General features: G+C 30.6%; 2 protein-coding genes across 4 annotated transcripts in view; both read right to left on the minus strand.

Moving 5' to 3' along the window:
• LOC108684381 (protein FAM49B) overlaps positions 1-1,447 on the minus strand; it is a 23,785-nt gene extending 22,338 nt beyond the window's left edge. Inside the window, exon 1 of the mRNA XM_018188660.1 lies at positions 1,360-1,447. The gene's annotated coding sequence lies outside the window, so the exon portion shown is untranslated. The remainder of the gene's footprint in view (positions 1-1,359) is intronic.
• Positions 1,448-10,294: 8,847 nt separating this feature from the next.
• The window catches only part of LOC108684379 (tRNA dimethylallyltransferase, mitochondrial), a 103,247-nt gene continuing 99,043 nt past the window's right edge, over positions 10,295-14,498 (minus strand). For all 3 annotated transcript variants that reach the window (XM_018188656.1, XM_018188657.1, XM_018188658.1), the window contains 4 exons: positions 12,238-12,334; positions 11,348-11,461; positions 10,964-11,149; positions 10,295-10,569 (listed from right to left, as the gene is read on the minus strand). In XM_018188656.1, the coding sequence (XP_018044145.1) occupies positions 10,444-10,569; positions 10,964-11,149; positions 11,348-11,461; positions 12,238-12,334 (523 nt within the window). In that variant the 3' untranslated portion in view covers positions 10,295-10,443. The remainder of the gene's footprint in view (positions 10,570-10,963; positions 11,150-11,347; positions 11,462-12,237; positions 12,335-14,498) is intronic.

Genomic DNA, 14,498 nt, shown 5'->3' on the forward strand with positions numbered 1-14,498 from the left:
TTTGAAATACATGTATAGAAAAATTTGTAATGTTTTCGTAATTTTTTAAATTTCGTTTAAAGAGAAATATATGTAATACACCCTTAAAAAAAGCAAGTGTGCGTGCGTGCGTGCGTACGTGCGTGCGTGTGTGTGTGTGTGTGTGTGTGTGTGTGTGTGTGTGTGTGTGTGTGTGTGTGTGGGTATGTGTGTGAAGTTTTTTAAATAAAGTCGAGAATAAAATGACAATGAGAAATTTTTCTCTTTAAATTTAAATTTTCCACAGAACGAGTAGAAGAAATTTGAAGACATCAGATCTCTATCATTTATCACTATGTTATTTTAAGACTGAAATTTACAATTTCGCGTGTATCAAGTATATAATAGGTTTTTTATTTTCGTGTCTTATCCTTCGCGTGATGTATTAGGATTTATTTATCTCTATGTGAAAATTAATTCCACGAAGGTCTGTTATACATATTAAATCCTGCAAATCGTTGAATATGCAGAGATTGCGGAACTGAGAAACGATACGTCATCGAGTAAATCGTGTGCGAATCGTTCAAGCGAAAATTATATGATCGAGCAACTTGTCGATTACTATTCAGGGGTACAATTTCAAGTTCGTGAATCACTCGCATTTATTATTACTTTATAGCATTGAAAGATTTTTATCGTGATACATACATGATAGCGGCTTTTTTATTATATAAAAATAACAATGATAATTGTAACAATGATGTAACATAAATGTAATCGCTAATCCAAGGTTTAATTTACGATTTGTATATTACTTTTCTAAAAATATTTATCACAAAATAAAAAGGTGTTATTTTTTGGCTTCCTTAAGAGTAAGTTGGCTTAGGAGTTAAGCGATAAAAACATAATCCATTTTTTAATCGAACACACAACAGAACGGAGAATCCATGGAAATAAATTCCAAAAACAATAAAATTTCCAAAAGAATTATTTAATCGCATTTCGAGATTTACATTAGTTAATCAAAATTTTATAATCTTAAAATGCACGAACATGCTTTTTGTTATTTTTGAGAATAAATAAAAACCTGATAAAATAAAGAAAATAGATAAATATATAAAACAATTAAATTATATAATTAAAACAATTAAATAATAATTAGTTATTTCATAAATAATTAAATAATTATCTCATGAGCTTATAAAATTATTTAAATGAAATACTTAAAGCTTATACAATAATTTATATCGAGTGTTACATTATCACAAATAATTATATCATACTTCCTTTTGAATCACACAAATTTCATACGTCCCAACTATAACCTTTAAATATTTGTTCCAAACAGCAAACTCACGATATTTGCGCATGATGTAGACGAAGAGAAAAAAATTGATTTACCTTCAGACGAAGCGAGACGAACCGTAGCATTGTTACAATTGAGTTATTAAATGAGACACGATTAGATCCGTACACGAGCAGTCAAATGCATCATTCTTCTTCGTTACTTAATGTACACTTCCGGTATCCTTGGCCGGACAGGAAACCACCAAGCTTCCCGAAAAGGACGATCTTCGCTTCGTAGCCGCAAAAAAGTTTCGTGTCACAACAGATAAAATTTTATCACGCGCACAGACCACACACAGCGTGCTCGTGGACTATTGCAATAATGGTTCCCTTGTGTCTGCCAACGATCAACCTTGTCTCTAAATGTTTACTCAAACGTATGCGAGCGTGTTTAAAATTGTCAGTCCCATCGATCAAATCGATCTACCGCTCGGCTGCGCGCTTTTCTCTCGCGAAGAAAGGCTTTAAAATACGTCCGTGATGATTTGTCACGCTTTTGCGATAAATTTGAGAGGAAAACTTTGAATACTATCTTCTCAATTTCAAGATCAAAACGTCTGTTTACTTAATATTTAAAAAAACGAGAAACCGAAAGGTGCGTCGTAAGCTCTTCGTTGAACTTTTGAACTAGCGGTAGAACCGCGAATTTGGTCTAAAAAGTACTGCGATTGATTTTTCGAAAATACCGCGGCGGTCGACTGTATTTTTTTTATTTATAATTTACAGCACGACACGACACGGCACGACTCTTACGAAGGTTGTTACACCACTGTCAAAGCGACGGCGTGCAAGCAAACGCCGTGCCGAGACAGTTTCGCTCCGCGCGGCCAGTCAGCTAGACGCCCCCACTCTTGACACGTCACTACCTCCTGCAGCGTGGATCTACAACAGCATCGCCGGCTGTAATACACTTTGCTATGTCAGAAAATTTGCGATCGCATATAAGAATTAAGCGGAACTTAACACTTAGAGCGAAAAGCAGTTATGTATGGGGATTTAACTGTATTCAGAGAATCGGCAGCTTTGTATTCCAAAAATTACGTCGATTTCTCGAATAATATCCCTTCTAAAATGCCTCATGATTCACATCAAAAGTTTCATTCCACATATATCGAAGACAGGCGAAAGATATTATTTTGTTGTACTCTGACATTTTTTATTTGCAAGAATATTTGTAGAAGTCACAACACACATGCTTTACAGAAATTTATTAGAAATTTGCTTATTATCTACATATTACTTATATTATCTGTTCTTTATTTAAAATATTTTTTTTTCAAAAATCGTATTTTGTAAATTTTTACCTGTTTAAATTTTATTCCAACGAATAAGTTCCTGCATTGTCATGTGCACCTGACGAGAACATGTGCGGGTATTTACGTACCAGCTGGAAACTAGCTTTGCCCGCCGCTTTATGAGTCATTGCCCTTTTGACGTGCGATTCTTATCATTGGCGTGCGATGTTGATTCGAATATGTTATGTTCCGATAAGTTGGTCAAAGATAAGCTATTAGATAGAAATAGTGAACCTTTCTCTGCTAGATAATCGCATTTTTAGAGACTTGCCTAGCAAATTTTACAGCATTCATGGCTGCCACAAAAGTTCACAGCCATAATAAGTAAATTTATTGTAATGCTCAGCTAAAGAAATAAGATACAAATAAAGATCCAATAGTACTTAATATATTCCAGTATTTTAAAAATTGCGTTTTATGTTGATTATAACAGGAATTTTATTTATTTCTAATATAAACAGATTGACAAAAATTATCATAAAATTATAAGATAAAGTGAAAGGTAATTTAGATATGTTAATAGAAATTTTGAAATTAAGGTCTCATAGTACATTCAATTATGCATTAACGTATGCGGAAGATACAGCAAATTGTTGTCCTTAGGACAATTAATAATAATAATTTAAAAAACGCAGATTATTATAATGAACTATGACAGTGACTCAAGGCTACATGAGCGGCATGCCGATTCATTATCGGTATGATTTATCGAATAATTAATAAAAGAAAGAATAGGTGATCATTATTAACGATCTATTACAGATCGGCGCGGATTCCTTTTGTGCCGTAACTTTGTGACTCACGCATCGTATAAAATTGCAAGCGAATCATTATTCTCAGCAATAACCTTACTATCGTGCGTTTTTATGTAAAATCAAATCTGCCACAGCACTTCAATGACTTTCACACTAGCTTTTTGCTCCAATTTGTGCAACTATCGAACTTTTTTTTCGAGAAACATCAAAGAATACAAAATAAAGTGTCGAGCTCTATTTTGCATTAATTTTACATAATTGTTCCTACAACTGGAAAATTTGTATTAAATTTAATTTAATTCATTATATTAATTCATACATTTTATATGTCCCAAAGGATCTACTCAAATTTTTGTGTTAATTTAATACAGGATGAGTATATTAAAAAGTAATACAAACATTATATTATTATTAAAAATTAATACAAAAAACATTTGACACAATTTAAAAACGAATCATTGAAGCATATTTTTTAATAATATTAGCATTTATACAATATGTAGTAATATATTAGCACTTATAATATATTAAATTTACCTCTATCAAATTATAATACAGATATTGATAGGTATACGCTTATTGAACAAGTAACTTTTCATCAAATAATAAAAACAACTTGTGAAAAATAAATTTTATTTAAAATTTCAAAAATAAGATAAATGATTGAATAACGAATTTTAAATCATAACAAGTGTAAATGCTAGCGATACTATAGAACACTAAACTTATAACTAAAATCAGTTTATATGTATAATTGTGAAAACAGTAAAAGAATACACAACAATTACTTTTTCTTCGCCTACATGGCCTATATTGAGATTTCTATGTACGTGTTCCCTATAAGTATCATGTCCTTGTTTATCCTATCTTTGTTTAATATTCGGGCAACAAGGGTAAAATGATGATGGTTGGCATTTGGATGGAAATCTTGAACATAACCCATGATAAAGATGTGTTCGACAAAGTCTAGTTTCATTGCCGTTCACTTATTAAGTACACTTATAAATATTTTGTAATGGAAATCTTCGGCGCGGAAATCTGCAATCGGTAGACTTTCGCTGCGAAAGATTCGCTTTCAGAGATTCGCGTTCCGTATGAAAAAAGAGTCAATTGCTTCCTACTTGAAAGTACTTCGCCGACGTGCATCAGCGACCTGCCTTAATGCAATGTGCATATGTAATAGCGATTAGTGCGTGCCAGAGTACAATGACTCGGTAAACGGCGGACTGCACGCGACTGTTGCATGCGTCTTCTCAAATATACATCGCGTGACAGCATATGTTAAAATAAAAATATTATAATGGTGTGTGTCCGTTTGTGTGTGTTCTTTCATATTTACGGTATGACCAATAGCAGTAAATTCAGTATTAAAAGCGTACACACGTAGTTGGAAAATTTATGTCAAATTTAATACATTTCACGTGTCTCAAACGAGATATACAAATTTTTGTTATTGTTAGTTCGGTCCGTTTCTCTAAAGATGGCTCCCGTTGTTGTGAATAGTTCATAGTGACAGCTGATTTTGGCGGTTTCAGAGAGATTAAACATCTTCTAATAATATTCAGTTTATATCGCTTTGAGTTTCATACAAAAACCTTGATTTTTACTGTGTTTGAAATGTCGAATTTTGTTAATTGTGTTAATCAAGCAGCATTTGCGAGAAGTTTTGATTTTCTGCTTTAATTAGAAGAAAAGTGTGGCTGAAGCCCATCGAATGCTTGTCGAAGTTTATGGTGACACTGCTCCAACTGATAAATCATGTAGGGAATGGTTTCAACGTTTCAAGGATGGAGATTTCAGCGTTGAAGACAAGCCTCGCTCGAGCAGCCAAAAAAATTCGAAGACAAAGAATTAGAAGCATTACTCAAAGAAGATTAGAGTCAAACGCAAGAGGAACTTACAGAATCATTGGGGATAACTCAACAAGCCATTTCTGTATGATTGAGAGCCATGAGAATGATTCAAAAACAAGGAAATTGGGAGCCTTATAAACTGAAACCGAGAGACGTTGAAAGGCGATTTTTCACTTGCGAACAGCTGATTCAAAGACAACAGAGAAAAAGTTTTTTGCATCGAATTCTGACTGGAGATCAGAAGTGGATATTCTACGACAAGAAGAAAAAATACTACGCTAAGCCCGGTCAATTGCCATCGATCTCAACATCAACACCACGGCTGAACATTCATGGTTCGAAGATCATGCTCTGTATCTAGTACCTAAGGTCTTGTTTACTATGAGCTGCTGAAACCTGGCGATTCCATTACGGGCGATCGGTATCGGCTACAATTGATTCGTTTGAGCCGTGCATTGCGAGAAAAACGGCTGGAATACGAGCAAAGACATGATAAAATTATTCTTCTTCATGACAACGCTCAGTCTCATGTCACTAAAGTCGTAAAAAAATATTTGGAAACGTTCAAATAGGATATTTTACCGCACTCGCCGTATTCTCCGGACATTGCTCCTTCTGATTACTGGTTATTCCGAAGGATACAGCAAGTTACCGGTTCACTTCTTTCGCAGAAATCGAAAATTAGCTTCAAAATTGGATCATCTCCAAAAACGAGTCATTTTTTCGAGATGGAATTCGAAAATTGCCTGAGAGATGGGAAAAAATAGTAGGCAGCGACAATACTTTAATTGATCTGTTCATTCATTTTGTTTTGAAATAAATGCATTTTTGAACACAAAAAAACAGACCGAATTAATTTGTACTCCCAATAATTTAATACAAGATGAATATATAGAAAATAATACAAATATTATATAAAAAAGCTAATATTTTAATATAAAAAAAAATATTTTTTACTATGTAGAAATAGGTATCTAATATTTTAAGATACAAAAGACTGTACGAATCAAGAGAATTAATCAAGAGAATGATTAAAAAAAAAATAGTTTCTCGAAAAGTTTGATTAATTATTGTATAGTAATTTTATTTATACATTTCCGACATATTTCGTTTTATCTCTAATAACGCTATTTATCATAACATGTTCGATTGTTATGAAATATTACTTTGAGCTGTATGAAATTTAATTTATATCAAGAAGATGAATTTCGCAGTACTTCAGTATAATAATTGTTATTTATACAGCGCTTTCCATGATTATTGTTATTAGAAAAGCGGAAGAAATTCATCCGCGTGAATTAATTTCATTCTAATTGAAAGAGCGTCCTTTCGTATTTCAACATTTCGTATTATACAATCGGAGCTTCGTATGTCATGTGGGCTGCATTGTGTTTTAGTCGCATTGTTCGTTTGATGCACGGATAACTAAATACAAGTGACTATTCAATTACATTATGTGTCTCTAATATTAATTCTCCACATTCGAACCAATATAGATGACATTAATTTTAAAAGACTTACTTTTCTTATATGATAAGAGACTTGTTTAATTTTCATTTTTTTATCATGAAATAGAATTATCGATTTTACGATTTATAATCCTGATATTTCATAAATATTTCATAAATATTTACGTCGGTTTAACCGATTTCTTCTTATTCTTCAACAATCTTCGATTATCTTCTATTTAATTTATCCAAAATCAATGATTTTTAATAATATCTCGATGACCTTATATTATTGATTGTCGCTCGATGACTTATCTTATGTTAGTTAGCATCTCGTTAACTCTTGGCAATCTATTGTGATCTATTGTGATGCTTGAGGTCATCTAATAAGGAAAACTTTATAGATCAGAAAATTCTCATTTGAATGAAATTCTGTACATATGTGCCTGTATAGATACGAGAGTACATTGAAAAGTTTCCGACCTGATCATAAAAAGATTTCAGTAAAATTTCAATTTTTGTCCAATAGATGAAATGAAAAAAAACACGAAGAGCTAAATTTGATATTCTTTGTCATTCTAGCGATTAGTTTGTTTCTGACAGTCTTTTTAAGTGATAGTTTGCCAATAAGAAGAAATTGGATCGATCAATAAATCAATAATGATGGCGAAATATAAACTGAAATAATAAATTAATTACACATGCATCGTATTTTCTAGATTTGACCGTATTTGTCTTTGACTATTTGGAAAGAAATTTTCGGATGCTGAAGTAATAATTGTCGTTAATAACTATTTTTCGAGTTAGTTAAAAAAGTCATTAATCGGTTTATTGAACTTAAAATGCGATCATAAATTAAAGCTGAAAATAGTATCATAAAATTACTGATCGTAAATCCGTGAATAATAATAATCATTTTAAAATATTGTAAAATCTCCAACAAACCAAATCAATGCGCAGTTTATGAAACTGAAAAATTTTTGAAAAAATATTTGAAAATTTACATATGAATATTAAGCATCAAGAGTTACTTTGGCCAAATATAAATTTCTTTTTTTATTTATGTTTTTTTACTTATCGTGTTATTCATTTATCGGTCCATTTTTTATGTAATGTTGATTACTTTTAGAAGACAATGTCATTCTATTTTTGTTATTCATTGAATATCAAGAATAAATCGATGTTTATGTCGAATGTGTTTCCTAAAAGGAAAACAGCCATTGTTTCTTCAAAAAACTTTCATATCATCAAGACAATTACTGTCTCATTTCTGAATTAAAAGTTTTTTTTTAAAAATTACTTCTCGTCAGAGGCTTCACCAAACTATAAAAGTATCTTCGTATACTCTAAAGATATTTAGATGTATAGATTCTTGCACGGTGCGTCTCGCGATTGAAAGATTGAAAAGATGGTTAACACTGTTACTTCTTCTTCATTAAACAAGAAATTTTACAGGAAGGATTTACTTCACTCATTCACCGTGTCACCAGTATTATACATATTTTCCGGTTTGTGTTATTCCTAGCAATAATGTTCATTATATTCAGGGAAATTGATTACAGCCAGCAAAACTATTCTGAAGACGCTTCGACAACAAGAAAAATTCCTTTGAAACAGCCGCGTGTAATCGAAATCGTGAAGTGGCATCAGCCTATCTGTGTGATACCTGGAAAGGATGTTCTACTGTGTCTTTCTTCTCAGGAAAAACTTCAGATAGGATACCAGCATTCACGCGCAAATAAGTCTGACGAAGGCGAATCCGGTCAAAAATTAGCAGACCTCGATAGAATTCCGGAGTTTATTTTAAAAGCGCCTGAAATGGATATCAAATGGCAATCCATAAAAAATGAACCAAATAATTCGATTAACTTGGAGTATATTCCCCAATATTCGTGACAAGACTCAATCATCGCGAGTATACATAAGAAAGGTATTGAACTTGCCGGTGATTCCTGTTTTGATAACGCATGAATATTCATGCCTCAACATCTAACGATCTTTATTTATGCGCAGATTATCAACCGAATCTTCCACTGAAGATCATTGAAAAAGAAGAAAATAAGTTAATTCAAAGCAAATCTCATAAAGATCAAAGCTCAAAGATAGAAATGCATAGGAAAACTTGGAAGTTCCTCCTAAAGTAAAAATACCTTTGCTCGACGAGGGAAATCATTCATCGAAAGTAATCAGCCCATTTCTTACATGGATCACGAACCCAAAATCAATACCATTAAATCAACCCAAAATCACAAACTTAAGATTAATTACAAAGATCACAAACCCAAGATTAATATAACTAAAGATCATAAATCCAAAATTACAACTGAATCAATCAATAATATAAAAAAAATGAAAGAAGAAATAAAATCAATAACCAGACCATTTCTTATGGATAACGAACTCAAAATCAATATTACTGAATCAATTAAAGCACGCAAACTCAAGATTAATACAACTAAAAAAGATATCATTAAACCAACTGAAGAGGACCAACTTGAGATTAGTACTACTAAACAAATCAAAAATAGAAGAAAAAGTGTAGTCAATTATATTAAAATAATTGACGTTCTCAAACACGAGATAAACTTTCCAGATAGCATGAAACATTCAAAGTATATTCCAATGAAGCATGCTTTTGGATCATTTTATAATATCTGCCAGTAGACCAACCGATGATCACAAGCTCTTTGAGCTTCAGTGGATTACCACTGCTCACGAAGATTACGAACAATTTTTTGTCTTTCAATATTTTTTGTCATTCACATTTGAGAAGTTAAATTTGTGATTTAAAAGTCAATAAGTTAAATTTAGATAAGATGGCTATTGTTTTTAATATGAAAATTTTTTATTTTTTAATAGTATATTTGATATATCACTTTATAAAAATTAAAAAAATAATAATAATAATAATAATACATTATCAAAATATTAAGAAAAATAAATGTTGCATACATGTTTCATAGACACATATTTATATACGTTACTCTCTCTTCTTATTCCTAAGTAGTCTCCGATTATCTTCTATTTATAAGCCATCCGAAATCAGCAGCTTTTAATAATATTTCTATAGCTTACTTTATATTTATATTATTGATTGTTATTCGATGACTTACCTTATATTAGTATTTCGCCAACTCTTGGTAATCTGTATCCAGAAAATATTGTAATGGGATTGTCTAAGAAGAGAATTATCTACGAAAACCTTATAGGTCGGAAAATTCTCATTTGAATGAAATTTTAAATGTATATTTGTATATAGATATAGTAAATAATAAATTTAGAAAAATTTAATTAATAAAATATTGCAATCGGTAAAATAATATATAAGTATATATCCCTATTATATGCCCTAAAAATGTTCTATAAAAGAAAACTTTTAGAAAACTTTTATCTTAAAAATATCTTTAAGACATAGAAAAATATTAAAGATGTTTTAAATGAAAATATATTTGAAATCTTTTTAGATATACGCATTTTGTGTCAAATAATTACTATCGGTTTGCAAATATCATCAAAAAGTAAACTATTAACTAGATATGGTAAAAATCTGTTTTATCGATAGCTAATAAGCGAATAAGTTACTGCTAATAATGTTAATTCCTATTTGCTTACAGATGGTAATAAGGCTTCAACATATTAAGAGAAAATTTTATTTTTTTTAAATTATCTACATGGTAATTATTAATAAAATAGAATGTGGACAATCACAGTTTTAATGGCTTGGTATAAACGCAGAAACGAATGTTCGTGCAATGTCATAGCGAAACTGATATTTGTCATGTACAAGTCAGTTGACGTTCCTAGAATGTGTATCTTCAGCGATTTTTTTCTTCTTTTTTAAGGTTTTCATATGTTTTCCGCCTTTCAAATGGGCTTGCCATTGATGTTCTTCGACAAACACTCTTTCACATACCTAACAAACAAAAAAATCTTATTTTGAAATTGAAAAGCATTGACAGAATTTTGTTGAAAAATATTAACAAAACTTGATTTGCAATTTCCGCTTATCTAAAAATTAATAAGTAAATTTAAATAAACGATAATCTCGGGTGCTTGCAACTTGCCGACTCGTATAATGATACGACCAGTCTCGTGTTGTTCGCGATACGTTGTGCTTAGCACCGAAAAACTGTTGTGTCTCTTCATAATTAAATTTTTATATTGTTTGCATAATGTAATTTTCTGAGAGTCAAGCGCTAAAAGAACTCTTCACGAAACTGATGTTATGAAAATATAATATTTAAAAAATTATATATCTATAGTGTATTAGAGAGAGTAATCAATTATGACCAAATCTTTGTTATTACCTTGCAATAATTATATATATTTGTACTACTATCAGTAGTCTTTTGATTCTCGAAATTCTCATTTAGTGGTTGTTGTTCAGGTTTTGCATCGTGCAATATTGCGGAAATGATTGCTGCTGCAGGTTCTAAAACGTGACTGTCCCATTTTGTCACGTCGGTGCAATCTAAAGAATAAACAGGAGGAACCTCGAAAAAAGCAGAGCAGTCGTATAAATTATTTAATACTTTAATCAATTTGATACTTTACTCAATTTAGTTACTTATGCATTTCGTGGGAAGAAAATTAGCAGCGAAAATGAATTGAATTATTTCAATTAAATTGCTATTATTATTACAATATGAACATATATATTAATGATGAGGCGAGATAAATAAATGAATTACCTGTCGATCACCACGCCGAATCAGTCTGTTCATCACCCATTTATCTTGTCTCTTTGCGTACCTCCTAGTAGCGAGTTTTAAATCATCGATTCCTTGTTGCAGTAATTTTTTCCCCTGCATAAATTTAATTTAAAAGATATCGATCTTTCGTTTAAAAATTAATTATTAATTTTCTCTCAAACGTAAAGCAAACTATTGCACAACAGTATAATTCTTTTCTTTTGTTCGTCGATTTTATAGATATAATAATTTTATTATGTGATGCAAAATAATAAAAAAAATTATGTGAACGGAAATTTAAATAAAAATTAAAATGCTAACATAAGACACCATTGTATTCAAAATGTAAAATAAATTGTTTATTATTAAATAGATTATTAAGTAGTACATTTAATAACAGACAATTTAATTTAAGAATAATGTAATAATAGACAAATTTATTTTAATTAAATAATCCTGCTAAATAGAATCTATTATAAAATAGTAATAATAGTTGTCTATTATTCAACTTTCATTAAAATCGATCTTCGATAATCTTCTGTACCTGCGCCTTATTCCTTATTCTTCTTCCTTTATAATTGTACAAGAGATGCAATCTCGAATCGTCGAGATCAACAGCTTTTGATAATTCTCGCGATATTAAAATCGGAAAAGCTTGTAAAAATCTGCGATGTACAGTGAGTATTGCGTGAATAGATGTAGAAAGAAATAAAAACAACGTAGGCAAAGATATCGCGATATATGACCGCAAGGTAGATTACATTGCAAATCGCGCAGTGCATTTTAACAGCAGAAAATAACTGAGAATCCCAGCTGAAACAGCTGCTGAGGCGAATGATAATCGCAGACGATAGCTTGTATCGACAAATCTTTTCATGCTCGTTGTTTACCTTTTCGCTTGCGCGTTCCTTTTCAGGTAATATGAGGTAAGTGTGAAACTCTTTGAAGCCGATGCTCTGGAAGATGCCTTTCGTGTAATCAGGTGACCTGGAATGTAAACATTTTCTTTTGGATCACGCATCTTTCCTTCCCCGTCTTTTCAACAGGGAGGTTTTTCCACCCATTCCCCCCCCCCTCTCTCTCTCTCTCTCTCTCTCTCTCTCTCTCTCTCTCTCTCACGCTCGTCCATTCGTCTTGCTAGACGTGTCGCTGATGATCGATTAACCGCGATTGCTCGGAACCACAACCAGGATGTCTACACCTGGTGTACTGAATACGATCGTACAATCAGAGAAATTGAGCGCGTTTTTGTCGATCTTTAAATGGCCTTTTAAATTTTAGTTAAGTTCATTTAAAGGAAATTTGCAGTTATTTCCTATGGCGCGAAATACGTAAAGTGCTTTGAGTTATAAGAGAGAGAATTTTGTACCATATAAAAATCATTTCAAATGAAAAAGATTATCCAACATCGATGAAATCAATCAGGGAATTTGTCCAAAATCCCTAAAATTTAGAGCTATCCAATTAAATAAGTTAAATTATAAGATCGCTTATATGAATAACAAACAAATAAAGGAGCGCCAAATACAGTTAAGGCAGGATCTTGATGCCTAACATTTCTCTCTATATGAATTATATTAAATACATTTTTCAGTTCTTCAAACTGTGCGCCGAATACATATACGCCGGTGTTGAAGCATAGTCCTAAACTGAAGCTGGAATAAACTCTATAAAACTAGTAGGACCAAATCAGCAAAAATTGGACCTATCGGAATTTTTAACTTATTTTGTACTAAATTATATCATTAATAATGATTTTATACCGTTATATGTCATTTTGAAAAAAATCGTAGCGCTACTGGCTTAATATTAAGCTGACAGAATCAATTCCAAATAAAAAAAAAAAAAAAAAATAAAAAATAATATCAGAAATTAATACGATTGAATTGGTACTATTATACTATTTACTTTTATACTATTTTTGTACTATTTTTGTACTATTTTTGTACTATTTTATATTATTGCCAAAAACTTCTATATTATGTGTCATTTCCGAGAAAACAGTGATACTTTAATATTATACATTATTTATAATTATATACAGTGATTAGTTTAATATTTAAGCTGGCATAAAAAAACTAACACAGGACAAAAATTAACACAACTGAATTTGTATATACCATTGAAAGTAAGTTCATATTTTATATGTTCTCTCCTTAAATAATTTTATTAGTATATGTAATATTTATAATTTATGAAGCATTTCACATCAAATCGGGCAACCTTTAAAAATGACTTCGTTATTTTATTTTTTTTTTAAATTTGCTAACATACCTATTCTATAGATAAAAATATGGGACACGTTTCGCAAAAAAAAATGTGAGATTGTTTTTATGAAGTTATTGATTCTCGTAAGTTCTATAAATTTATAAAAAACGTCGCTTATGCGAACAATCAAATTATTATATCGTTGAAACCATTAGTTACACAAAAAAAAATGCAAAATTTTTTGAGATTAAAAATTCGATTTTAAAGATCTTAAAGTGTGTGTTCTATGGATGGATTATTTTTAATTTATCATTTTCATATAAATAAATCATTTTCCATTTATTTACAATTTTTATCAACATTTTTCAACATCAACCAAGTTCAAAATTTTGTAAAAATATCATCATAATTACCATTTCAATTATAAAATAACCCTGAAAATATAATTGAAAGTATAATTGAAGTATAAGAAATAAATAATGGAAGTATAAGAAAGTCAAAATTGAAATGGTAATTGTGATGATATTTTTATAAAATTTTGAAATTGATGAGTTAATTTTTACCTTGTGTTGTTTTTTTACGGCCCTGCCAGCTTAAATATTAAACTATTAGCGCCACTGTTTTCTTGGAAATGACACATAGTATAGAATTGTTTTTGGCAGTATAAAATAGTATAAATCCAATCGTATTGATTTCTATTATTTCTTTTTTTTCTTCCATTTTGAATTCCAGCTTAATATTAAGCTAGCAACGCGATTTTTTTTTAAATGGCATACATATATGAAAGTATTAATGATACAATTTAGTACAAAATGAGTACTAAAAATTCCGATAGATCCGATTTGATTTTGCTGATTTGACCTGCTAGCTTTATACAGCTGCTGGAATAGTAATACCACAAATTAAATTTAATTAAATGAATAATAATATAATAATATATATA

Source organism: Atta colombica, unplaced genomic scaffold, assembly GCF_001594045.1.
Source record: "Atta colombica isolate Treedump-2 unplaced genomic scaffold, Acol1.0 scaffold134, whole genome shotgun sequence".
In the NCBI taxonomy this organism is placed as follows: domain Eukaryota; kingdom Metazoa; phylum Arthropoda; class Insecta; order Hymenoptera; family Formicidae; genus Atta; species Atta colombica.